Below are 24932 nucleotides of genomic sequence, written 5' to 3'. Positions count from 1 at the left end.
ATTCAAGAATCACCATAGGTTAAGAAAAGGACTTCTTTTCTTTCTTTCTTTCTTTTTTTTTTTTTTTGAGAAGGGGTCTCACTGTATAACCCAGGTTGGCCTCGAAAAGTCCTCCCAAGTAGCTGGGATTATGGGCTCACACGATTGCACTCGGCTTAAGCATTTTTTTTTAAACAAATGTAATTTATCAGCTCTCTATAGTAGAGACATCTATGAAAATGTGTATCATACACATGAGCATTTGAACAAACAATTATAAAAATAAAAACATCATATGCTGTGGGTGTACCAGGGAAGGACTATGAATTATTCAGTATTGGAAAACCAGTGTCAACGTTCCATAGATGCTCAATGAAAGACTGTTGAATGGGTATCTGTATTAATTTGAACACACACACACACACACACACACACACACACAGGCTCTGACTTACAATGGTTCATCTTACAATTTTTTGACTTTACAATGGTACAAAAGTGATACACGTTCAGTAGAAACTATACTTTGAGTACCCATACAACCATTCTGTTTTTCACTTGCAGCACAGTATTCAATAAATTATATGTGATATTCAGCACTTTATTATAAAATAGGCTTTGTGTTAGATGATTTGCCCAACTGTAGGCTGAGGTAAGTGTTCTGAGCATGTTTGAGGCAGGCTAGGCTAAGCTTTGATGCTTACTAGGTTAGATGTATTGAATGCCTTTTCACTTATGGTATTTTCAACTTAGGATGGGTTTATCAGGCCATAACTCCATTTTACATTGAGAATCATCTGTATATAAAATAATAAACAAATTGTTGGCTGGCAGAAAATATATATATATTTTTTTGAGATGGAGTCTCGCTCTGTCGCCCGGGCTGGAGTGCAGTGGTGCGATCTCGGCTCACTGCAAGCTCTGCCTCCCAGGTTCATGCCATTCTCCTGCCTCAGTCTAAAAGTCTCTCTCTCCCCCATGAAGGAAATTATTTCATTATCTAGGAAGGACAATCCTACATATTTTTATTTCTACAAGCCAATTATTAAACTTAATATTTCAAAAACATGTCCAGAATTTCCTTTATCCTACTTTTTTGTGTGATGATACTTTTATTAGAGAAATGTAACTCTTTTATTTTTGAAGTTTATCATCTCAGACTTCATTCTGTGACTCTAACCATCATTCCTAACCTCATATTTCTCCTGGCACTCTCACAATTGCTTAGATATTAATTTCAAACAAACACAACTGCAGAAGTAGTACCAAAAATAATTAGGTCTGCAAGAAGGCTTAGACATCCCCCGACGCACCAGTATCAAGGAGAAATCATATGCAGCAGAGTAGAATCATCTTTTATATTTTATTTACAAGCCATTTTACTCATCTTTGTGTTATTTTCAAAAGATGGACCTATTGGCCTCCATTGCTTGACATGACAAAGAAAAAAACAAGAGATACACTGTCTAACTCATAGAAAATAATTAGCCTTCAGATTCCAAAAGGATAAATATTAGCAGACATGGGAAAGATACAGTAAAAGAAATTATTGTTTTTATATTAAAACAATATAAAAATTATTTTATATTGTTTTTATATTAAAAAGTTATAATTATTAATTAGATATAAGAATAAAAATTATTCACTTTAGGAAACATTATTAATCACAAATATCTGATGGACATTACTTTTTTTCTAGCTCAGAACATAAAGAAACATTTGGCCTAGGAACATAAAAGAAATATTTATTACAACTGCTTTACATTCAGACTTATTACTAAACAAAACATTGAATTCTCAATTTGCCTATGTCCACTCATGCAAAATACTTACACTGCTCTTGACATCTTTCAGTTTTGGAAGAATGTCTAATCCAAAGCCATCTGCTTGTCCTCGAGTCTTATTTCCTCCATTCATGTAGTTGCCAAAGGCAAGAACCAAACCTAGAACCTGCATAACCCCTGGGCCATTTTTTAACGTCTGTGAAACAGAACAACAACAAAAAACAACTTTTATACCAGGTTTTGTTTGAATCATCAAGTCAATGCCAGCTATTTATATTAGTAGTTTTGGGTCACAACCAAACTTTATCATTCCTAATTATTAGGTATATTTTAAGAGCAGTATCTTGAAAGTTAGTAAAAGTTGCACCACCCACAAACATTCAGGTATGCCTTTGTAAGCTGGGGGTTGCTATGTTAGGCCATTTCTATGATGTAATCGCAAGGAAAGCAAGGTTGTGTAAGAACTATTAAGGCTATATGGGAACTAAGGCTATATGAGAACAAATAAGGATATATGAGAACTATTAAATAAGGCCAAATGAGAACTATTACAAAATAACATCACTAATATATCTGCCATTGTCTTAATTGTGCCTATGTCTGGAACAAAACAAATTTTTTGGACTCAGCAGAGGAAACCAAAAAGCAAATGCAGAGATTAATTTCTAAATTTAGGTTTACCCCCAAAGAGCTCACACTCATTTCTTTCAAAACACTGTGTTTAACTTAAATTTGCATGTCACTTCTTCTGAAAATGTGAGCCTTTAAAAACATCTTTTCACTTTTCAAAATGATTTACCGCAACTAGAACAAATGGTACTACTGATATTTGACAAATTGTTTTAAATGTTAACATTGGTCGCTTCTGCCAAGCATTTATTTTTTGTTTTCAGAAGAATATCTGTCTTCTGTTGAGTCATACGGCTGTTCCTAAATTATTTGGCTGGAATAATTATTAACAATTGGTGGAGGAGTCCTTCCAGATAACGAAAGAAAGTAAAGAAAAATGCCTTCAAATTACATTCCTTTGGAAGTCTGATGTCTGAGAGGACCGTGAAAACTGAAGATTTTGTTTTGGCAAAAGGAGAGGACAGAGAAGTCTCTGGAGGCCAACATGTACTGGCCACATTCTAGCAATGTGGTCTTGCAGCCCTGGGCACCCCTCGGAACATTTGCTTTGATCTTGAAGGTCAATCATAAAATGTTCCCTTCTGTGGGACTGTGATCCGTCAAATTTGGTGAGTACTTTGAGTAAATAAAAGAACGCTTTTCTGAAATATGAACATGGCTGAGCACAATTAAATGAGATTCAAGTTCAGCTCTCGTTGGACCAGAACTTACCTCACACAATTTCTGTAGTAATTCCAGTTTGCGATGAATTGAGCAAATGCTTTCTGAAAACGTGGACTGGAACAGGATGCAAAAGACTCGCTCTGAAAAGTTGGGGATTAGTGACAGTTCATAAAGGAACCTAAGGAAATAAAGCCAAGTTAAGAAGAAAAATATAATTCACATCCACAGATGTTTATTCTCATCTCATTCATAACAAGTATGCACTGAAGACACTGCACTGCATTTTCCAAACAAAGCGGGCCCACCCATGGCCTGGACGCCCTCTGCACGGCTATAAGGCATGCTTACTGCTCAGGTTTGTCCAGAGACTTGGCATTTTCCTTGTCTTTGGAAGATCGGCCATGCTTTTCTATTTTTTCCAGTTCGTCTGACTGTGCTCTCTAGAAAAACAAAAACCAAACAGTTTTTCAAAGTCTGGCCAACTGAATCCCTTAAATAATCTAATTATCTTGATAAATGTACTGATCTGAATACAGCAAAACTCTATCTGTTTTCATGTTTCTTAGCATCTGTATGTAGTAAAGCTTGACTTAATTCATGAGGCATTTGAAAGTGTAAATATGGCCGGGTGCGGTGGCTTATGCCTGTAATCCCAGCACTTTGGGAGGCCGAGGCGGGCGGATCACCTGAAATCAGGAGTTTGAGGACTGGCCTGGCCAATATGGTGAAACCCCATCTCTACTAAAAATACAAAAATTAGCGGGATGTGGTGGCGGGTGCCTGTAATCCCAGCTACTTGAGAGGCTGAGGCAGGAGAATCGCCTGAACCTGGGAGGAGGAGGTTGCAGTGAGCTGAGATTGTACCACTGAACTCCAGCCTGGGTGACAGAGTGAGACTCCATCTCAAATAAATAAATAAATAAATTATCCCCAAATCTTCCAAATAATGTTATTAACTATTAGTGATCTGAGAAATGTTTATTCATTCAAGCCTGCTTTAAAACAATAGTTTTCCTTTGTTATTTTGGCTGTTTATAATACTTTCTAGAACACAAGCATTTCATTTTATAAAGTAGTCGCCCAGGTGGGAGTACAATGGCATGACATCTGCTCACTGCAACCTGCGCCTCCCGGGTTCAAGTGATTCTCCTGCCTCAGCCTCCTAAGTAGCTGGGATTACAGGCACCTGCCACTACATCCAGCTCATTTTTTGTATTTTTAGTAGAGATGAGGTTTCACCACATTGGCCAGGCTAGTCTCGAACTCCTGACCTCAGGTGATCCACCCATCTCGGCCTCCCAAGCTGCTGGGATTACAGGCATGAGTCACTGCACCTGGCCTGGATTTTCTTTTTGATACAAAAATGAGTCCATGCTTATTTTCTTCTTAAGTGTCTTCTGTCACCCTTTATAATCTCAAACTAAAAATTTGTCATTCTAACTGTGTTTCCTTACGAGAGAAGATCCTGTACATTTTTAATATTAATATAGGGTAGGAGATTTTATAGACTTCAGGAAGCACAAATCTGTATTTTATAGAGTATTTGGATTATTTTTATTTGTAGTCCTGTCTTTATTTTACAACTCACAAAGGTGTATTAAAAGAGTCAAAATATCACATTTTCTACATGCATTAAGAATAGACCACCATATTATGATTTCTGAGTCCAGTCTTCAGAAGTTAATATTCTTTCAATATTATTTTTGTTTAAATAGACAAGCAGCTCAGCCAAGAACTGCTACAGAAGCTAGTGCCTGATAGATTTCAAGAGAATTGATAGATACCACCTAAACAAAGCGAGGTTCTGCTTTGTATTTACTGATTGTTTTGAAATGCAGGTTTTCAGTTGATAGGATTAACTAACAAAACTTGTCTCAAAAGAAGCTTCTTTTAACGAGGGAAGAGCTGATGAGAGATCTGCCAGAGAAGTTGATCCTCTGACAGTTTCATAAATTTTGCATTTGGAATGTGACGCATCAAAAGAATACAAAGAAGTAAAGGAGGTACATTTTACTGTAAATATTCCAAGCTACTCCAAAAATTAAAACTCTTCTTCTAGAATTTCAATTGCACAGTAATCTTACTTTTCTCCCCAGTTATTTGTGGCTTTGCTCAAGAATTTTACTACTTGAGCAAATACTACTTCATTCATTTGTCAGTTACCTAGGAGAGTCAGCCTCACAAATAATATCCTAAGACCATGTAAAGCCATATTACAGGACAGACTAATTTCGATCTTTCTGGCAAATGAGAGACTTGGGTAATATTCTAAAAGAACATTATAGCTAAGAATACAGAAAAGGCAAAGGTTGTTTTAAGACACACAAGTCCCCACCAAAGCATAACACATAAAGGTCTCCAATCCCTATAATCTCTTTATTCTTTTAAAGGAAGAGTTTCTACCAGAGAGTTGGTTAGTCACCTACCTCCAAGCCCAACCCCTTTCTATATCCAAAACCTCATAAAAAAAATCCAGCTTGGATACAAGCTACAGTTTGCTTGTTTGCTACAGTTTGGTGACATAATTAGGTTTCTTAGTTTGATTTTGTTTAGACACCTTAATATAGACTCAATCTAGCTGTTGAATAGACTCAACGTGGGGTTGAATGACTAGAATCCTACTCCATGGACACAGTAAATTTCCCTGGGTCTTAAACAACACAAAAACAAATCAAAAGGCAGCTGTAAGAGCAAAAAGATGGCTAAGGTAAATCAGAGTAATAATTAAAGATACAAGAGAAGGATGAAATTCATCTATGTCTTCAGAACAAAGTGACTTTCTATTAGTACTCTAGAGGCACCCCCAAACTATTCAGCACACATGAAGTACTCATTGCACAGTCCTTTATACCCTGTACTCTATTAGACCATTTCTGCTCACTTCAGAAAGAAAGAAAGCTGCCCTGGGCTGACAGTAAACTTCATGGCAAGTCGAGGGAACTGTCACTTTATCTATGCCCGTTTCTTGTTCCTTTCTTGTTCTCTACAACTATGTGTACATGATATTATCTCTTCTGTTCCCTTTTTCTCTCTGGGGCTTAGTTAACTCCACCTCAGGTAATCTTTGGCCCTCTCACTCTCATATACACACATGCACACATATATACATACTTATGTGTACACACACACACGGTCGATTCTTGCTATTTACGGACTGGGCACGGAATCAGCATATACTGAACTATTACTGCTAGAAAAAATATAGGGCTCCTGTGAGCCTCTGGGGTCACAACATTTTCATTGACTGATCAATACATAACATTGTTTGATGTTTAAAGACGTTTAATATATTCTGTTGATTCATTAATACTCAAGGCCAGCAGCACCATGGCTCATGCCTCAACAAAGCTTGTCCACAACACAGATTTTTCCCCATCAGGGACATCACAGCCGTCTTGTGCTCAGAAGCACTAGCCAGCACTTCAACACTGTGCTTGCGGTCCTCTTAGACTACAAAATCACTAGCAAAAGCACAACAGTGCAGAAAACATGGTACTAAATAGACTGCAAAAACGATGCCTTACTGCACAAGAGCTGAAACAAAAAGGCAGAATGTTGCCTTGTTTGATTTCAGTTAAGAACATGTATATTGGGAGACTCACATTTTTACCACTCAATACATGTCTGCAAATAACTACAAAAGCCCCATGCCTGTCAGTTTTGGAGTTAAAAATATTTTTTAGTGACTAGGCAAGTTAGCAAATATAGAATCTGCAAATTATGAAGATCAAATCTGTATGTGTGTGCTTGTATGTGTATATACATATGTGCATTTATATGAGAAAGTCATTACAAGTATACACTCTTTTTTTTTTTTTTTTGAGACGGAGTCTCGCTCAGTCGCCCAAGCTGGAGTGCAGTGGCGCAATCTCGGCTCACTGCAAGTTCTGCCTCCTGGGTTCACACCATTCACCTGCCTCAGCCTCCCAAGCAGCTGGGACTACAGGCGCCCGCCGCCATGCCTGGCTAATTTTGTTGTTGTTGTTGTTGTTGCATTTTTAGTAGAGATGGAGTTTCACCGTGTTAGCCAGGATGGTCTCGATCTCCTGACTTCGTGATCCGCCTGCCTCGGCCTCCCAAAGTGCTGGGAGTACAGGCGTGAGCCACCGCACCCGGCCAAGTATACACTCTTTTTTTAAACCTATTTTGGAGGAATATGGCCAAATGAAGCCTTCCTTATTATTATTCTTTTTTTTGAGACAGGGTCTCACCGTGTCACCCAGGCTGAAGTGCAGTGGTGTGATCTCAGCTTACTGCAGCCTTGACCTCTTGGGCTCAATAGGTCCTCCCACCTTAGCCTCCCAAGTAGTTGGGACTACCCTCCAGCTAAGTTTTGTTTTTTTGTTTTTGTTTTTTTTTTGTAGAGATGGGGTTTTTCCATGTTGCCCAGGCTGGTCTCAAACTCCTGGGCTCAAGCTGTTTGCCTGCCTCAGCCTATATATACAGTCTGAATCCCCTTCATTTTCCCCCTTCAACCAATTACTTCAAAAACATATCTCTTTTCATTCTACAACCACAGCAATGACTGACATGCACAAAGATGGTAGTGGTACGCCTGAATCCACACATTTTGAAATATTAATCATCTTAAAGAAACGCGCAAGCCAATCCCTAAAGCTTTTGACGCATTTTAGAATTCCCCTCATAGTCTGTAAACACCTCCAACAAATTACAGACATGCAGTGAATATTCATTATTTCAGTAAATACCCCCATAACTATAACATAGTACAGCTATGGTTTTGTTTACAATATTTTTTTTCAATGCAAGATTTAAAATAGTCATTTGTGGACCAGTCCAAGAGCTAAACCTTTTTTCTTTTCTTTTTCCTTTTCTCTTTTCTTCTTCTTTCTTCTTTCTTCTTCTTCTTCTTCTTCTTCTTCTTCTTCTTCTTCTTCTTCTTCTTCTTCTTCTTCTTCTTCTTCTTCTTCTTCTTCTTCTTCTTCTTCTTCGTCTTCTCCTTCTTCTTCTGCTTCCTTCTTCCTTCTTCTTCTTCCTTCCTCCTCCTCCTCCTCCTTCTTCTCTTCTTCTTCTTCTTCCTTCTCCTCCTCCTCTTCTTCTTTTCTCCTTCTTTGTCTTCTTCTTCTTCTGCTTCCTTCTTCCTTCCTCCTCCTCCTCCTTCTTCCTTCTTCTTCCTCCTTCTTCTTCTTTTCTTTTTTCTTGAGACAGGGTCTCACTCTGTTGCCCAGGGTATAGTGCAGTGGTATGATCTCAGCTCACTACAACCTCTGCCTTTCAGATTTAAGCAATTCTCATGCCTCAGCCACTTAGGTAGCTGGGATTACAGGTGTGTGCCAGTCACCATGCATGCCCAGGTAATTTTTGTAGTTTTAGTAGAGACGGGGTTTTGCCATGTTGGCCAGGTTGGTCTCGAACTCCTGACTGACCTCAAGAGATCTGCCTTCCTTGAGCTCCCAAAGTGCTGGGATTACAGGCATGAGCCACTGTGCCTGGCCTTAAACCACTTCTTGTAGCATAGTTTGTTTGTATTTTTTTAAAAATCAGATTTGTCAAGTGCCAATTTTTAAATAATGCCCTCTCCTATTCAGCAGTGCTCTGGAAAAGGTAACTTCACCAGAATAGTATATAAATCAATAGCAAATGAAAAATTACCCAGTTGGAATGTCCAGGTGGGGAGATCTCTAAAGTGGTAGGAATGTAAAGCAGGCTTAGAACTGGTGCGTTCGATTCATCAAATGAGTATCACTCGCAGACCACAACTCACTGTTATGGTAAGGGGAAAAACAAGGGCTAGCAAATCCCAACTCTTGCCTTCAGGCAGCCCAAACAGGAGGTAGACAAAAGAATAAACTGCCATGAAACAGGGTGACAGGTGCTCCTTTAGTGGTACTAAGTAATGGTAGTATGACAGTGAGGCTTGAGAGAACTTGGAACATTTGGAGAGCTGTGAGGGCAAAAGATACCATTGGGAATCAGCTATCCTTAAGTCAGACATGAAGAGAACCCTGGGGAGGAAGCTTCAGAGGAAAGACAGAAGTCAGCCAAGGACAGATCCTGGGGGAAGCTCACATACCAAGAAACAGGCAGGAGGAGGAATAACAGGCAGGAGGATGAGGAGAAGCCAGCAGAGATGTGAGAGACGAGGTCAGAGATAGAAAATGTAGGAAAGGAGACACTTTTATCCTCACAAATGGGAACAACAATGGAAGGGAAGAACAAGGACACAGAGGATTTTGATACAGAAAAGAATATTAGAAAGATCTTCCACGTAGATGATCTCAACTTTGTGACTAAATTTGGAAGTGAGATTACTGCTCATAAATGAGGATGGTCAGGTTGAAGAGGATGACACAGAGTGAAAAAGGTCAAAGGTCTGGGACAGGCACATGGCTCACACCTGTAATCCCAGCACTTTGGGAGCCCAAGGCGGGTGGATTGCCTGTGTTACGGAGTTTGATACCAGTCTGGCCAACATGGCGAAACTCTGTGTCTACTAAAAATACAAAAAATTAGCCGGGTGTGGTAGCAGATGCCAGTAATCCCAGATACTCGGGAGTCTGAGGCACAAGAAACACTTGAACCTGGGAGGTGGAGGTTGCAGTGAGCTGAGATTGGGCCACTGCACTCCAGCCTGGATGAGAGAGAGAGAGACAGAGAGAGAGAGAAAGAGAGAGAGAAAAAGGAAGGAAGGAAGGAAGGAAGGAAGGGAGGGAGGGAGGGAGGGAGGGAGGGAGGGAGGGAAAAGAAGAGAAAGAGAAAGAGAAAGAGAGGGAGAGAAAGGAAAGGAAAGGAAAGGAAAATAAAAAAGAAAAGAAAAAGGTCTGAAGAGTCAATGTGCGAGGAATGCAAACAAAGGGAGAGAAGAAAAGGAACTAAAATTCACCAGTGATGAACTAGACAAGGAAAATAAAGAGGAGGGGGGTTCTTGGGGATGACGGAAGATCAGGCAGGGAAATCAAGTTATTATGAAATTAACTTGAGGAACAATGAAGATAAAGAACAGGTTTAGAGAAGTTATGACACACAAAAAATTAACCTCCTAAATACCTTGCAAAGGATAAATGCCAACATGCTTGCCATGGAACATCAAGGGGCCCACGGTTCAGCTTCACTCTTTTCCAGGTCCGTGTGTGCCAGCCGCAAGCCCTCTCTCATGGTGACATGATGAAACAATAGCTCTTTCCATCCCCCACAGTGCCCTTCACGTGTGGATTCCTTGGTCTGAAAGGCTCTTATGTATTAAATGCTCAATCACTTCATGGGGAAACTGTTTCCTGATGAAAGAACCTCTTCCAACTACTTTTCCTCTCTAGCATACTGCCACTGTCATTTTATTTACTTTCATGAATTTTGGGTTTATATCTTCCACACAGAGACTGGAAGTTCTGTGAGGACAGGGACAATATCTGTCGGTTTCTCATCGCTAAATCCTCTCTCTGTCATAGCAAAGCCTGAGTGTTGGCACTCCTGGCAAGGAACAGAGAAATTCCTTTGCTTGGACACTTTCAGCAAGCACTGAATTAGTATAATATCATAGAATCATAAAAATCTCAGGGGTGGAAAGAAGCACAGGCCATCAACTACACCAATTCTCAAGCATTTTAGACCCAAGATTCTTTTCTCTCCTAAAAATTATACAAGATGCTAAGGAGCTTTACTTTTTGAGGATTACAGAGGGTCCCCAGCTTACTACGGTTTATGATTTTTTTTTAAACCATAGTAAGTTGGGGTGGGAAAAGCAATAGACTTTCAGTAGAAACTGTATTTTGAATTTTGACTCAAAATTTTTATATTAACTTGATATAAAATTGACTTTTTGTTACATGATTTTGCCCAACTGTAGGCTATGCAAGTGATCTGAGCAAGTTTAAGGCTGGCTAGGGTAAGCTCCGATATTTGGTAGATAAGCTAGGTATATTAGAAGCACTGTTTATTAAAGATATTTTCAACTTATAATGGGTTTGCTGGGACATAGCCCCATCATAAATTGAGGAGCATCTGTATAGCTATTGATATTTACCATATTAGATATTAAACCAGGAAGTGCTTCAAATATGTATTCCTTCCATCAAAATTATAAAAATCCATTAATGTAAAAATAATTGGATTTTTTTCTCTTAAGTTAGAGGAGTCACAATATTTAACATTTTTGAAGTTCTGTTTATTGTCCAGCTTATAGCTGGAATCTGTATCTGCTTTTGCATTCAATGTAATGTGATTTGCTCCTTTGGATGAAGTGTAGGAAAATAATCTAGCTTCATATAGATAGGTAGTTGGGAAAGTGAGGAATATTTTAATAGCTTTTTCAGATAAGTGTAGATAATCTTTAGTACTACACTAAGTGAAAACCATATCAATTTACTTTTTGTACTATGTTACATAAAAATGTACTGTTCTATCTTGCAATGAGAATGGTCATCTAAAAATTATTGATTCACTGATTTACACAGAGCTTCCAAATTCTGGGATTGTCATTTTAGAGTACTAAAAATAAAGTCAATTCTTTAAAAATATCATCTGCAATCCCATCAGAAAAAAGTATTTAGGTACAGGTGAAACTTTCAAGCTCATGCTGGCAGATAAAAGACTTCCAAAATGCTAACTTTTGCTTTAGAGCTTAGATTTTATCATTGGCAACAAATACTCTGAGTGGTTTTCCTTGAAGTAACTAGCTTACTTTGTTCAAGAAAATGTCCAGCAAATATCAAGCTATGAATAACCATGGTTTGCAGTCTGGTTTTGAAGTAGAAATGGTGTTCAATGAAAAAAAAAAAAAAGTTCAATTCACAATTTAAATGATCACAGAAGTCTTTTTCATCAAACTAACTACATACTTTGCTATGCAGTAGACTTTATGTTTACTTCCCACCTCATCACACGGAATATTAAAACCAAATACCATCTTAGTGGGATCAGGAAAACAGTTTTGGCCTTGCAGATCCCCTCAGAAAGAATGGCAAGAATCCCTGGGCATCCATGGAGCAGACACTGAGAACTAATGTTTGATAAAACCTTCCTATCTAGCTGATCATTAAATTCTCAACCACAAACTCCCATACTTAAGCACTTTAAGTGACAAAATTCACTGTCTTCCTAAATTGGTCATCACATCTTTAAAGAACAGTGTTCAGAAACACAAAAATATGGGCTTCTTTATACTAAACAAAACATTTCCTCTACTTTTAGCTATCGGTCCTAGGTCCACTCTTTAGGGTCATTTCAAAATCTCTTTCAGATATGTGAGGAAGCTACAATTGTCTTCTTTTGTCTTCTGTGCTAAGTACCTGGTTCTTTACTATTTACATGGCACAACTATGAGCCATTGTTGAAATAGGCTCATTCTTCCTTATGGCCAAATACATGAGCAAAGTGGCTACACACTCACACATTAATTAATCACATACAAGAATTTGCAGGTTCCAAACTTTCAACTAACAAACCTTCCCTCTCCCAGTCTTTTTCACTTCCATCAGCGAAAGTCCCTTCCAAGATGACATCGTTTCAGTCTACAAGAACTATCTTTTTGCTCCTTCCTTTCACCCCTTCTCACTCTCACCCTGATCATTTGCAGATTTGTAGCAGAATATTCCTTTCTGAAGATTTACTGTGTTTGCCTATAAATGAAACAGACCCCAGCTGCTGCTAACCTGGATGCTTTCACCAGTCACCACCAGCCAGTGCAGATTCAGATTCCTAGATGTCATTGCAGATTTCACCAAATACTTTAACCTCCACCACCCCGGACCCATATACTTTCTGCAACTGAATTGTACTATTTCAACTCCTGGGGAAAAAAATCATTAACTCTAAAGGCAGGAAGATGTTTCATTTGCAGGGGAGGGGAAACAGGCAGATGTGATATTGAATTGATACCCATTTCTGCTAAGTTTATGAATGGTGCGAAGCAACTCTTTCTCGAATGTTGAAATAGGCTCATTCTTCCTTATGGCCAAATACATGAACAAAGTGGCTCCACACTTACACATTAATTAATCATATCAAAGAATTTCCAGGTTCTGAACATTCAACTAACAAACCTTCCCTCTCCCAGTCTTTTTCACTTCCATTAGGGAAAGTCCCTTCCTAGACAACATCATTTCAGTGTATAAGAACTAACTCCCAGAGAACACTAACTTAAATCCCTGAGATGTCTTAGGAATTGTTGTATACCACATCTGCTGTGAAGACTCACGACACTAAACACTCTTAGAAATTATGCTGTTGGAAAGACTAGTTTTGTTTAACAGCATTCCTTATACTTAATTTCTCACAAAACATGCGTGCATTTGTGTGTGTCGATAAGACAGAGAGACAGAAAGATACCCCCAAGGAACCAGTGTTCTAAGGGATAGAATGTAGAAATATTGGGCTGGATAAACTTTTACGAGTTCCTTTATTCATTTTCTCTCCAATTTCACAATGTAGCTAAATGCTAAGCCTTTGCCTTTCTCCGCAAACACCACCACCCCTGACACTTTTATGTTTACTAGGCAACCCTGCATCCTACTATTGCTCCCTTTGATTACATCACATCTTCTTCTTGTGACTCTCCTCCCTCCCTTTGCTGAACCCACTCTGTCCCCACTGCCAGGTCTTCATCCACTATACCTCACCACACTATATAATAAATACATTTAGCTCCGGTTTCCCTTCTAAGCCTGTATTTTCATTCCACGTCCAGACAGACAATTACTTTCTCAACTTTTTCACCTGGATACTTCAGAAGCATCTTAAATAAAACATATTTAAAAATCAACTCAGGTTTTCTTCCTCTAAATCTTCAGTGATCCTCATTCCAGTAAATTGGAAAGCTAGTCACCCACCCAGGAAGCTGGGGGTTATCCTAAACATCTACCCACATTTCACTTCCACATCCAATGGGTCACTGAGTCTCAGATCCACTTCCACTGTCACCATCCTCGTCCAAACTGCCATCTCTCAACTCAACTATTCTCATATCCTGATTGGTGTCCCCTAAATCATTCCTGACTCTCTCTAATACATGTTCTATGAAGTACTTAATGTGATTGTTTTTAAAAGGTGCAAATGAGAGCATGTATATCCTATTCAAAACTTTTTAATGATTAACCATTATTTGTAGAATACCTGAACATCATGGTGCGAACAAACACAGGGAAGCCACGAAGGGTGGGAAAAAAGGCAGACTGGACAACAACCTCACAATATGGTTAACAGCACGGTGATGAACTTCCAGAGTTTTCTATTTTCTTCTCATTTATCCCAGAGTGGGTGCTAGAGAAGCTTAGAACCTGGAACCACCAGGTTCAGGGGGAAAAAAAGAAAAAGAAAAGCCAGCTTCCTTCCTCCAGACAAAGGACTAGGAAAAAGGTGGTCTGGCAGAGCAAAAAACCTTTCTTTTAATACCTGCCCTATGCCAAACACCAGATGAAAAACTCTCCCATTGAGGTGTTAAGTGAAGAGCTGAACTGTCACTCCAGCAGCTAGGAGGTGGAGCAAGTGAGTATGACACAGTGCTACTTAACACAATGCCTGCTCCAACTTCCCATCAACCTGGCATCTGGGGACCCAGTGGGTAGCCAAACTTCCACCTCCACCCAGCAAAAACAAGGCAGAAAGAGGTGATCTGAGGTGGCACAAATGAGCAACTCAATCTAACTAGAAAATGGGAAAAAGACATAAACAGACATATCGCCAGAGAATACATGGATGACAAGTTAGCACATGAAATGATGTTCAACATCATTCATCATTAGGGAAATGCAAATTAAAATCATGATGGACTATCACTACAAATCTATTGTAACAGCTAGAATAAAAATTAGTAACCATACCAAGGATGCAGCAAAATTGGATCTCTCATATATTGCTGCTGAGAATGGAAAATGGTACTGCCATTCTGGAAAACAGTTTGTCAGTTTCTTAAAGCATTAAATATACACAACTTGTAACACAACAATTGCAGTCCTGGGCATTTATCACAAAAAAAAGAAAACTTAAGTCGACATGCAAAAAATTATGTACATACATGTTCATAACAGTTTTGTGTGTAATACCCAAAAACTCAAACACTCCAAATACCTTTCAGTAGGTGAAAGATTAAACAACAGTATGTTCATACCATGAAATACTACTCAACAAGAAAATGAAATGAACTATTGATGCACTCAACACTTGAGTGGATCTCATGGAAATTATGCTGAGTGGAAAAAAGCTAATCTTAAAAGGTTATATACCATATGATTCCATTTATATCACATTCTCAAAATGACAAAATTATAGGGATGGAAACAGATTATTAACTGCCAGGGGCTAGACATGGAGAAAGGGATAGTGTAATTATAAGGGGGTAGCACAAGGGATTTTTTGGGTGGTGGAATCATTCTACATCTTTCTTTTCTTTTTCTTTTTTCTTTTCTTTTCTTTTCTTTTCTTTTTTTTTTTAGATGGAGTCTGTCTCTGTCACCAGGCTGGAGTGCAGTGGCATGATATCGGCTCACCACAACCTCCACCTCCTGGGTTCAAGAAATTCTCCTGCTTCAGCCTCCTGAGCAGCTAGGACTACAGGTGTGCGCCACCACACCCAGCTAATTTTTACATTTTCAGTAGAAACAGGGTTTCACCATGTTGGCCAGGATAGTCTCAATCTCTTGACCTTGTGATCTGCCCGCCTCAGCCTCCCAAAGTGCTGGGATTACAGGCGTGAGCCACCCGCTCATCCTGTTCTACATCTTGATTGTGCTGATAGTTATATGAATAAACATGTGATACAAGTGCACAGAACTATACACACATACATGTGCACATGCATGCCCATATCCACTAGGAGGGCATGCAAAATTGGTGAAATCTAAAACAGGTCCACAGACCATACCAATGTAAATTTCCAGGTTTTGATGTCATACTATAGTTTTATTAGATGCTATCACTGGGGCAAACTGGGTATATGGGACACAGTATACTATTTTTACAAAGTCCTCCGAATCTATAATAAGTCTAAAATAAAAACTTGAAAGAAAAAAAAAAACCAAAATGACCCATTGATCATCCGTTCCGTTTTGTCCCCAAATCTGTTCATCATTTTCAACATCCAATCCCGGCTATGGTGATCCAAATACCCATACAAGCCTGTGTATGGTCTCCTCTCTCCCACATCCCATTAGCAACATTTCCTGTTGAGTCTTCCCCTGAAAAACATCTTAGAAACAGACTTCTCCCTCTCACTGTTATTGCTATCCCAGAGCAATCTGTCCACATCCAACCCTGCCAGTCTCAATCCCTGCCCCTCCTCCTCCAACTCCCAAATCCCTATGCACTACTTTTCAGCAACACAAAATTCCTCACCTAAAACACAGTATAGATTTTTACATACATACCTTGGATCATACTGCTCCATCTGCTGGGACTTTATCTCTTCTCTGTAGCATATGATTGACCAACACTTAAGAACAATCCCAGATACTGCCTCTTTATGAACTTCCTTCTACCTCCCCCAAGATCAAGTCCTTGTTGCCTTTTCAGCAACTGTCCCACTCTTCCCAAAAAACTCTTTCTAGCACTTAAGAACATTAGGCTTTAATTATTTGGTTTCATGTTTGTCACCCACATTACATCCAAAGCTCTTCAAAGAGGTGAATATAATATTCATTTGTGGAATACCAACACCTAGAACTGTGCCTGGCACACAGTAGGTTGACTCTAAATATTTATTGGAGGGGAAAAAAGATCCGATGGTTAGGTTCTCCCATTTTATTTGAGTATGTAAAAAATCTACATATAGGTTATGCATGAAATGGCCTTTTGTGTGTTGGACTGGGGGCTTCCCAGCACATTTAAGGGAAAATACTTTTGCGTTATTAAAGGGCCACTTAAATACATTTTTACACAGTCCACGTTCAAGAGTTTATGGGTGGTCTATATACTACTCGTTGATCTCGTCTCATCTCAAAAACTAGCTTTTCGAGAGATGTACTTTTTATGGTCCACCGACTCACGCACTACAGTTCCACAGATCTTTCTTCTCCAGGTTACATTAAATAATTTTAATATTTTCAAATACCAAGGGCTGAGGAGAACTTTCAAAAGAATAATCGAATATACCATAGCAACCTAAAGTTGTATATCCAATGGCTGAACAGCTCCTCGGGGACCTGAAAGTCTTGAACACTTGTATGTTGGCAAACGTGAGAAAACAAGAAATTCAGAGCCAAATGCTCATGTAATACCATCTGGAATCACTCAAGTTCCTAAATAAGTTCAGTGAAGAAAAACATGATAGGAGTTCTACATCCTTATTAAGAGAGTTGACTATTTATTCCCTTAATAAATTTATTACCCAGTTAAATTGCAGTTGTTGCAATCATGGGAAGTAAGAAGGGAAGGGTGATGACCCTATCAAGCATAATACATCAAAACCATCAAGTGTTTTTACCGTTCATGCATAATTTTAAGTTAGGACCCAGCTTTAGTCATAACCAAGGTTGTTAGCAGGCATGAGAAAAATTATATTTGCTACCATTCAAAAACCTCTACCTTATATGTCCACACAGGCCAAACCTGAAAGTCCTGTACATAAACTACAATATGCTTAGTCTTAAGTCCATTTCTGTAACGTCAGCAGAATAAAGGAATCTAAAGACAGCCTACTGAACATTTAAGGCGTCAGGTTGGCAAAATTTACTGGGGTTGCTAGCCAACTGCACCATTTCCCTAATGCTTGCCTGCCATCAAGGAAAATTACTGGAAAATGTTTACTCTGTGTGTGTCAGAAGAAACTGTCCTCCCAGAAGAGCTGAATAGTTATTAAAGAGTGAATGCGCAGGAAACACTTTTGTATTCCACTAAGCTAAAAGGTTTGTTAATGTTCTCAAAGAGACAAATGAGGCAGATCACAGAAGAATAGAATTTATGTAAAAACAATGCCTGGTAGAGGCAGACTGGGAACTTACAAACAATTCAACACCACACACAAGGATGTGCAATTCGTGTTCTCCTGAGCAAAGACCTCCTGAGAAACCAAAAAAGGTTGCAATAAAAGGAGAAGCGAACAAGTGTTTCCATTATCAAACAGAGTTACATTTAGAACTGAAAACATGAGGAAAAATAGCAGCAAGGATCAAAGCTAGGATGAAACGAACATGAAAGTATTCCAAAATTTTTATATTTATTAAGGATTTATTCTCCAGCTATTTTTATAAAGAATTTGAGGACAACAATAACAGTGATCCTTTAGCTTTTCCTCTTCCCTCTCTCTTTTTAAAAAGTAGAAACCTGGACTATTTTTTTCATTTCAGGTCAGTACATATTGAAGACAGGCCTGTGATTTAAAATAGGTCAGTAGTTGAACCTAGCATTTCGGAGGGAAATGTGAATCTGGCACAGACATAATACAGCAACCCTCCCTTTCTCTCCTTTCCATTCAAGCAATATTTGCACTGCTCACTACAGATGGACGCCATATTTCCCCTCCCAAAACACCACAGTCTTTATGATCTACTCCCCCTTTTTTAAGGTTGGTAATTAAAATGCCTTGTGATGTGTTTTCTGTTAAACTACTATTCATAGAATGCTAGCAGTGGAATTCTTATATGATAATTAAAATTGTATGCATATTGTAGCTGCCCAACAAAATTACTTTCTCCTTGCAGAGGAGAGTAATAGATACCCAGCGTCTTCCTTAGTAGCTTTTTATGTACAAAAGCATAAGTTGACAAAAAAAGTACGCATTAAATTTTTTCAGGATGTTAATACACACTATTGTTTTTTTTTTGTTTTGTTTTGTTTTTTGAGATGGAGTCTTGCTCTGTTGCCCAGGCTGAAGTGGGAAGTGGCTCAATCTCGACTCACTGCAACCTCCGCCTCCTGGGTTCAAGCAATTCTCCCACCTCAGTCTTCTGAGTAGCTGGGACTACAGGCACACATCGCCATGCCCAGCTAATTTTTGTATTTGTATTTTTAGTAGAGATAGGGTTTCACCATGTTGGCCAGGCTGGTCTCAAACTCCTGACCTCAAGTGATCCGCCTGCCTCGGCCTCCCAAAGTGCTGGGATTACAGGTGTGAGCCACCGTGCCTGGGCAATGTATACTATTTTATATACACTATTTTAGTATTAATTAAATATCTTATTTCATATTTTAAGGTACACAGAGCTGTCCAGGAATAAAGCCATGCTGCAGTACCTAAGAAATACTATACTTCAAATTTACTAACTGTTAACTATTTTGGAAAATCTTATTAGCGGTGATAAAACCATTGTTAGATATTGTATTCAAGATGATTATAAATACCCTAACAGATATCTACTTTCTTATATCTTCTGGTTCAATCATACATAAGCATTTACATAATTAAATACATCATATAATATTATACATGACTGCACCACTTTATATGGTCAGACATTAGATGACTTAAGTTATGTACATAGATTTATTATCCATCCATTTCTTTTCAGAATAGTGAAAAAGGTATTATGAATATTTGTTAGGAAAAGGAAGCATCAGTGCTCCCACTTGGATGGGAGAAAAAGGAAGCATCAGATGGGTGGAATGGAGAACTAATGGCCTGCTCTAACTACACCCATCCAAAAAGATGACTCATCTTTTTGTAGACAGCTCACCTTGTAAAGACCACCCAAAAGAAAGGGTAAGTGGTAACTGGTCACCTACAAAGCAAATGTTGCAATAGGAAGTGACATAGCAAATTCCAAGGGATTAATTTCTGTATTGAGTCTTGTACTTCCGAACAAGATGCACAGGTGGGTGAGCAGAAGGAAAAGGTCAGGAACAGGAAGAAGTGCTGGGGAGTTCTAAAAAGAATCTCTTAAGTCTTTTGCATTGACATATAAGGAAGACACTAATCTTGATGTGCCAATTGATAAGTGTGGAGGTCAAGTGTGTAGGGCATCAATCTGATCAGTTCAACAAGTACATTTTACTTGGGATAACCGATTCTATAATACATTGTTACTCTGCTTTCTGTTACAATGACCAAGAAGGCAATAGTCTTTATTTCAAATGTAAAAGTAAACACTGATAATCAAATTTACTTTGTGGAACATCTGATCACAGAATTACTCTTTCTTCCAAGAAACAATGTCATCATTAAAATCATGATCAAAGCCCTGGCTTTTTAAAAGAAATTCTATTTAAGAGAACTTGTCAAGGGTAGTGTTCTAACTGCCATAAACAATGATGTGCATTCATCTGGTAACTGTTTCTTGTAGTGCTTACTATGTGCCAAGGAGATACAATACCAAGGAAAAACAATAGAACTTTCATCAGATTGGAGAGAATGGGAGTAAAGAAAAGTGAATATGTGTATATTGTCTAGGTTTACAAGTATTCTAAAGATAAGGTGCATGTTGCTGTATGAGTCTGAAATGGAAGGATTTGATACAAAGAATTTCTAAGGAAGAAAAGAATGAGAACTGAAGATTCAGGAGACTTTTACTAGAAGGAGATGGCAAGTGGAAATCGCCTGCCTGAATGAACACCTTTTGTCACTGCTGTTCTAGTAGTAGGATCTGCATGGTTTTTAGAAACTAAGAGAGGGTAGGTGGCTGGAGAGCAGAGGGCTACAAGACAGCAAAGTGGACAGACCATGCAAAATTTAAAACAAATGTGAAGGAGAAGTGCTCAGAGAACCTACCTGCCTACAAAAAGAAAATGGCCATAAATTCCACAATGTGAACGTGAAACTGCTCTCTGCTCTACAGTGTCAGTTTTTTGGATATCAACTAATAAAAATATCATATTAAAATAAGAGAAAGCCAGCATGGTGGTGCATGCCTGTAGTTTCAGCTATTCGAGAGGGTAAGGCAAGAGGATCACTTGAGTTCAGGAGTTCAAGGCTGTAGTGAGCTGTGATCATACCATTGCACTGCAGCCTGGCCAAAAGAGTGAGACTCTGTCTCTTAATAAAATAAAATAAAATAAAATAAAATAAAATAAAATAAAATAACAGGAACAACATAAAAGAACAATCCCCGGTCATTTATTTCCACATATTTCCAACGCTATTGTGTTAATCTTATAATTTTCATTTTCCAGGAATTTATGCAATATAGTTGGTTTATCCAAAAGAAGCATAACTATCAAAAAATCAGTCAATAATTTTATGTTTTGACAGGCAGTGTCACACCTTAGATTAACAAGAAAGAAACAGAATTTCTGGCTTTTATTGTTTATAGAGTCAATCTGTAAGTGATTCAAGATCCAAAGCTTTTCTTTTTTTTTAATTCTGAAATTCACCTTAAGCACGTTTATGTCTGAAAATGAGCATACTTGCAGGGATTCCATGAACCAACTCAATACAACAATGAAATATGAGAGTATGGTTTTAAAATGGCTATGTGGGGAAAGTCAATACTCCTCTCATTTTCGTTTGAAGAAACTGATGATTAAATGTTTCCTAAAACATGAATCAATTAAATTCCTCTAGGAAGTTATGGGAACACAGAATAGTTAATCCAATTCATTTTCACTAATGTAATACGGTATACACTTTTGAGGATGCTGTATCATGTGGCATGCATGACATCCTTCTTCCAGATTAAAGTCTATGGTATATCAACTACTACCCTAGTAATCTTTAAGCAAAGATTGCTAAAACTATAAAGTATGCCTGTGAAATCCAATCCTGAGAAGTGTAAATGTAGATCTCTAATTCTTTCTACTTTACCTGCTATTTTTTTTTCTTCCTTCTAATTGGATTAGAACTGTTTCATTCCAAAGGGGAGCTGAAATTTTTCCCTTCCTATCTTTTTTTCATTTTTTTTCTTCAGTTGAACTTCTAATAGTATTCATGTCCAGGGTTTGGTTTGGTTTTAATACTTAAGACTTTTTATTTGTTTCTTAAATATAAAAGAAAGAAAACAATTGATTTTCAGAAAAACACAATTCAATTGATAGTTATATATGAATATTTTAACAGACACATTTTTGAATTGAAGTCAGTCATTTAACACACTTAAAAAAATGAGTAATTTTCCTCTTCTGCTCCCTCATTCCCCACAGCGCAGTCTACTGCTTCCTATCCACCTCACAAGCTCGCTTTGCCATATAAGGAGTATATTTCAAGATTCAGAAGCAATAGATATATTTAACCAACTGTAAATATTATATACTGCTTAGGAAAAGACAGTTACTCTCTGAACTTAATGATAGTCAATAACCCTAAATAAACTATAATGACTTTTGTTTTTAAAAACTCACTAGGTTGTACTGCATTTAGTAACTATGTGGTTTCACTAGGTTTTAATTCCTCAGTAAACAGGAATTGAGTCCTCAGGATTGTGGTTTTTGAAATTAGGGTGTGTTTAGATTTGGAGGCTGCCCAAGATTCATTCACATCTAGAAGAGAAAGCTCACTGCCAAACATATGCAATCAGGAGAGAAAAAAAGATTACATTCTAAATAAGGTTTGTATAACAAATACTTCCATCTGTTTCACAGAGATCAAATAGAACTACTTTAAAACAGACCAATGACATTTAAGCATCTGGCAAAAAGAAAGTGTGTTGTATTTATGGGAAAGGATTTAGGTTAGCAATATTTTTTTCTTCAAGGATAAGAAACGGAATGCCAAATAAGATTATTACTCATATATTTAATTTAAAAATTGAGTTTAAATATGTTTATTTTTTCTAGATAAAGTTCACATGTAGCCTCAAATGTTATTATTAAACTATTAAGGCAAAATTAAGACTATTCAGCTATCTTTCAAACACTGTGTCAGACCTGAAATTAATAATTACCCTTATACCAACATGATAAAGTTGGAAAGATTTCCAAAGAGGACTCAAGCCAAGTCTAAGCACGTGCATATCACTTTTTCTTTCTAGAGACACTTTCATATGAGCATGACACCTACCATATGAAGTCACCAACACACGTGACTGTCATGCCAGATGAGACAATACCTCCTAAAACCTCAACCCTCCCTACCATCTGTGCCAGTTACTGCCTCTCATCCCTCAGTTTACCTTCTAGAACTGAATCCGAGATAACGGACTGGGCTCAGCAGCTCCCCGTTAATAGCGAATACGATGTTATGCTTTGCCAGTAGGAGGCGATGGAGGGGCACTGCTGGAGGAAGGGGGTTCCTCTTCCTGTCTCTGGTATGCAGTTTGCCTTTTCTGCAGCACAATTGGGTGGGTGTATAATGACATCTGGGGGTGCTCTGCCACACCCCAGCAGCACACCCAGAGTGCAGAGCGCTTTGGCAACCTTGCAGTCCTGACCGAGATTCAGTGACCAGTTTGCCCCCAACGCAGACACCATGCACTGGGTACCTGCACCAGCCAAGGCTCGCTTGTGCCCTGAGGTTTGTCTCCTGGGCCCTCCCTACATGGATACTGTACACTCTGGGCTTCACGTTCACTGTAGCATCCTAACTCCTGCATGTCTGCCCACTAGCTGGAGCTCACCTGCCCCCAGAAGGGTGTTTCCTGCTTGCCCAGAGATGTGACCAGCTATGGCCCAGGCAAACCAGTGGGCTGTGACCACACCTCCTCCAATGAGATCTGCATCCCAGCCTTAGAAAGGGGACCCCCTTCCAAGCTTATCCAAACTTGGGTATGCTTACTCATCCTTAGGGTGCTGTTAAAGTTATCACTACATTCCTGTACTCTTCCATCATAGGATAATCATTCATTATATTAAACGCTTCTGCTTATATTAGTCTGTGGTTTAGGTACCAATCGAACCCACACTGTTAGACTTTCTAACACTCACAGCTGTACTCTCCACTTTCTGCCTTGAGACTGCTAGACTCCTGTGTCTGCATATCCATTATGAAGGAGCAGACCACTCAAACCTAACATAACCACAGAATTCTCATTTCCCCATCTTCTACCAAGCCGCATCCACTTATCAGCTAATGGCAATCCCTTCCTATTGTTCAGGCCAAAAATTATGGGATCACTCTCAATTTCTTGTTTTCTCTCACAGTCCATACCCAGCCCACTGGCAAATTCTACTGGCATATTCTTCAAAATAGTTCCAGAGTCTGACCACTTCTCAGCAGCTACACTGTGTACACTGAGGTCCAAGCCACTATCATCTCTTAACTCTGAAAGGTCTCTGACACTCCACTTTGCTTCTCATAGTCTATTCCTAGTTGTCAGAGCTTCTTACAGGGGTGTCCAAGGGAGAGAATACAGTCATGGGTTCTTAGTTTCTGTTTCTGGTTGGGCCAGTAAAGCCCCTTCCTCATCCCTCTTTTCTACTTACCACTACACACGAAACTAAAAACCATGGTTTCAGCCTGAAACAAAAAAAAAAACAGAACGACAACAACAAAATAAGGCGAGTTGGACAAGCTTTAAAACATGAATCCTCTGGCCAAAACTCTGTGCTAACTTCCCATTTTACTCAGAGAAAAAGTTAAAGTCTTACAAAGTTCTACAAGTCCCTAGAGGGGCTAGTCCCCACCAATTTATCTCTAAGTAACTTCTACAATGTTCCCCTCCCTTGCACCATTTTAGCTGTGTGGGCTTCCAGCTGTTCCCTGAATATATCAGACTTGCTCATACTTCAGGCATGATATGGTCTCTTAGATTTTCTTGCTCACACTTCAGGCATGACATGGTCTCTTAGATTTACACATGGCTTCTCTTCCTCATATCCCGCAATTCCTAGTTCAAATGTCATCTTTCAAATAACAACCATATTTAAAATTGTGCCCACCATCCTGGGCAACATCCTTTCCCTCACATTGATTTTTTTCCCTTTAACACAGAATATTTAAAAAACTAAACATGTACCTAATAGCCACAATAAATAAATAAACAAATAAATAAAACACCTAGGAATACCAAGAAGGTGAAAGATCTCTATCAGGAGAACTACGAAACACTGCTGAAAGAAATCATAGATGACACAAATTGAAAAGCATTGCATGCTCATGGGTTGGAAGAATATCATTAAAATGTC

General features: G+C 38.6%; 1 protein-coding gene across 2 annotated transcripts in view; it reads right to left on the bottom strand.

Annotated features, from left to right (window-relative positions):
- FMN2 (formin 2) overlaps positions 1 to 24932 on the bottom strand; it is a 399785-nt gene that overhangs the window by 153722 nt on the left and 221131 nt on the right. For both annotated transcript variants that reach the window (XM_037986069.2, XM_073011866.1), the window contains 3 exons: positions 3405 to 3496; positions 3105 to 3234; positions 1813 to 1959 (listed from right to left, as the gene is read on the bottom strand). In XM_037986069.2, the coding sequence (XP_037841997.2) occupies positions 1813 to 1959; positions 3105 to 3234; positions 3405 to 3496 (369 nt within the window). The remainder of the gene's footprint in view (positions 1 to 1812; positions 1960 to 3104; positions 3235 to 3404; positions 3497 to 24932) is intronic.

The sequence above is a fragment of the Chlorocebus sabaeus genome, chromosome 25, assembly GCF_047675955.1.
Source record: "Chlorocebus sabaeus isolate Y175 chromosome 25, mChlSab1.0.hap1, whole genome shotgun sequence".
NCBI lineage: Eukaryota > Metazoa > Chordata > Mammalia > Primates > Cercopithecidae > Chlorocebus > Chlorocebus sabaeus.
This window is presented reverse-complemented; position numbering and strand designations above follow the sequence as displayed.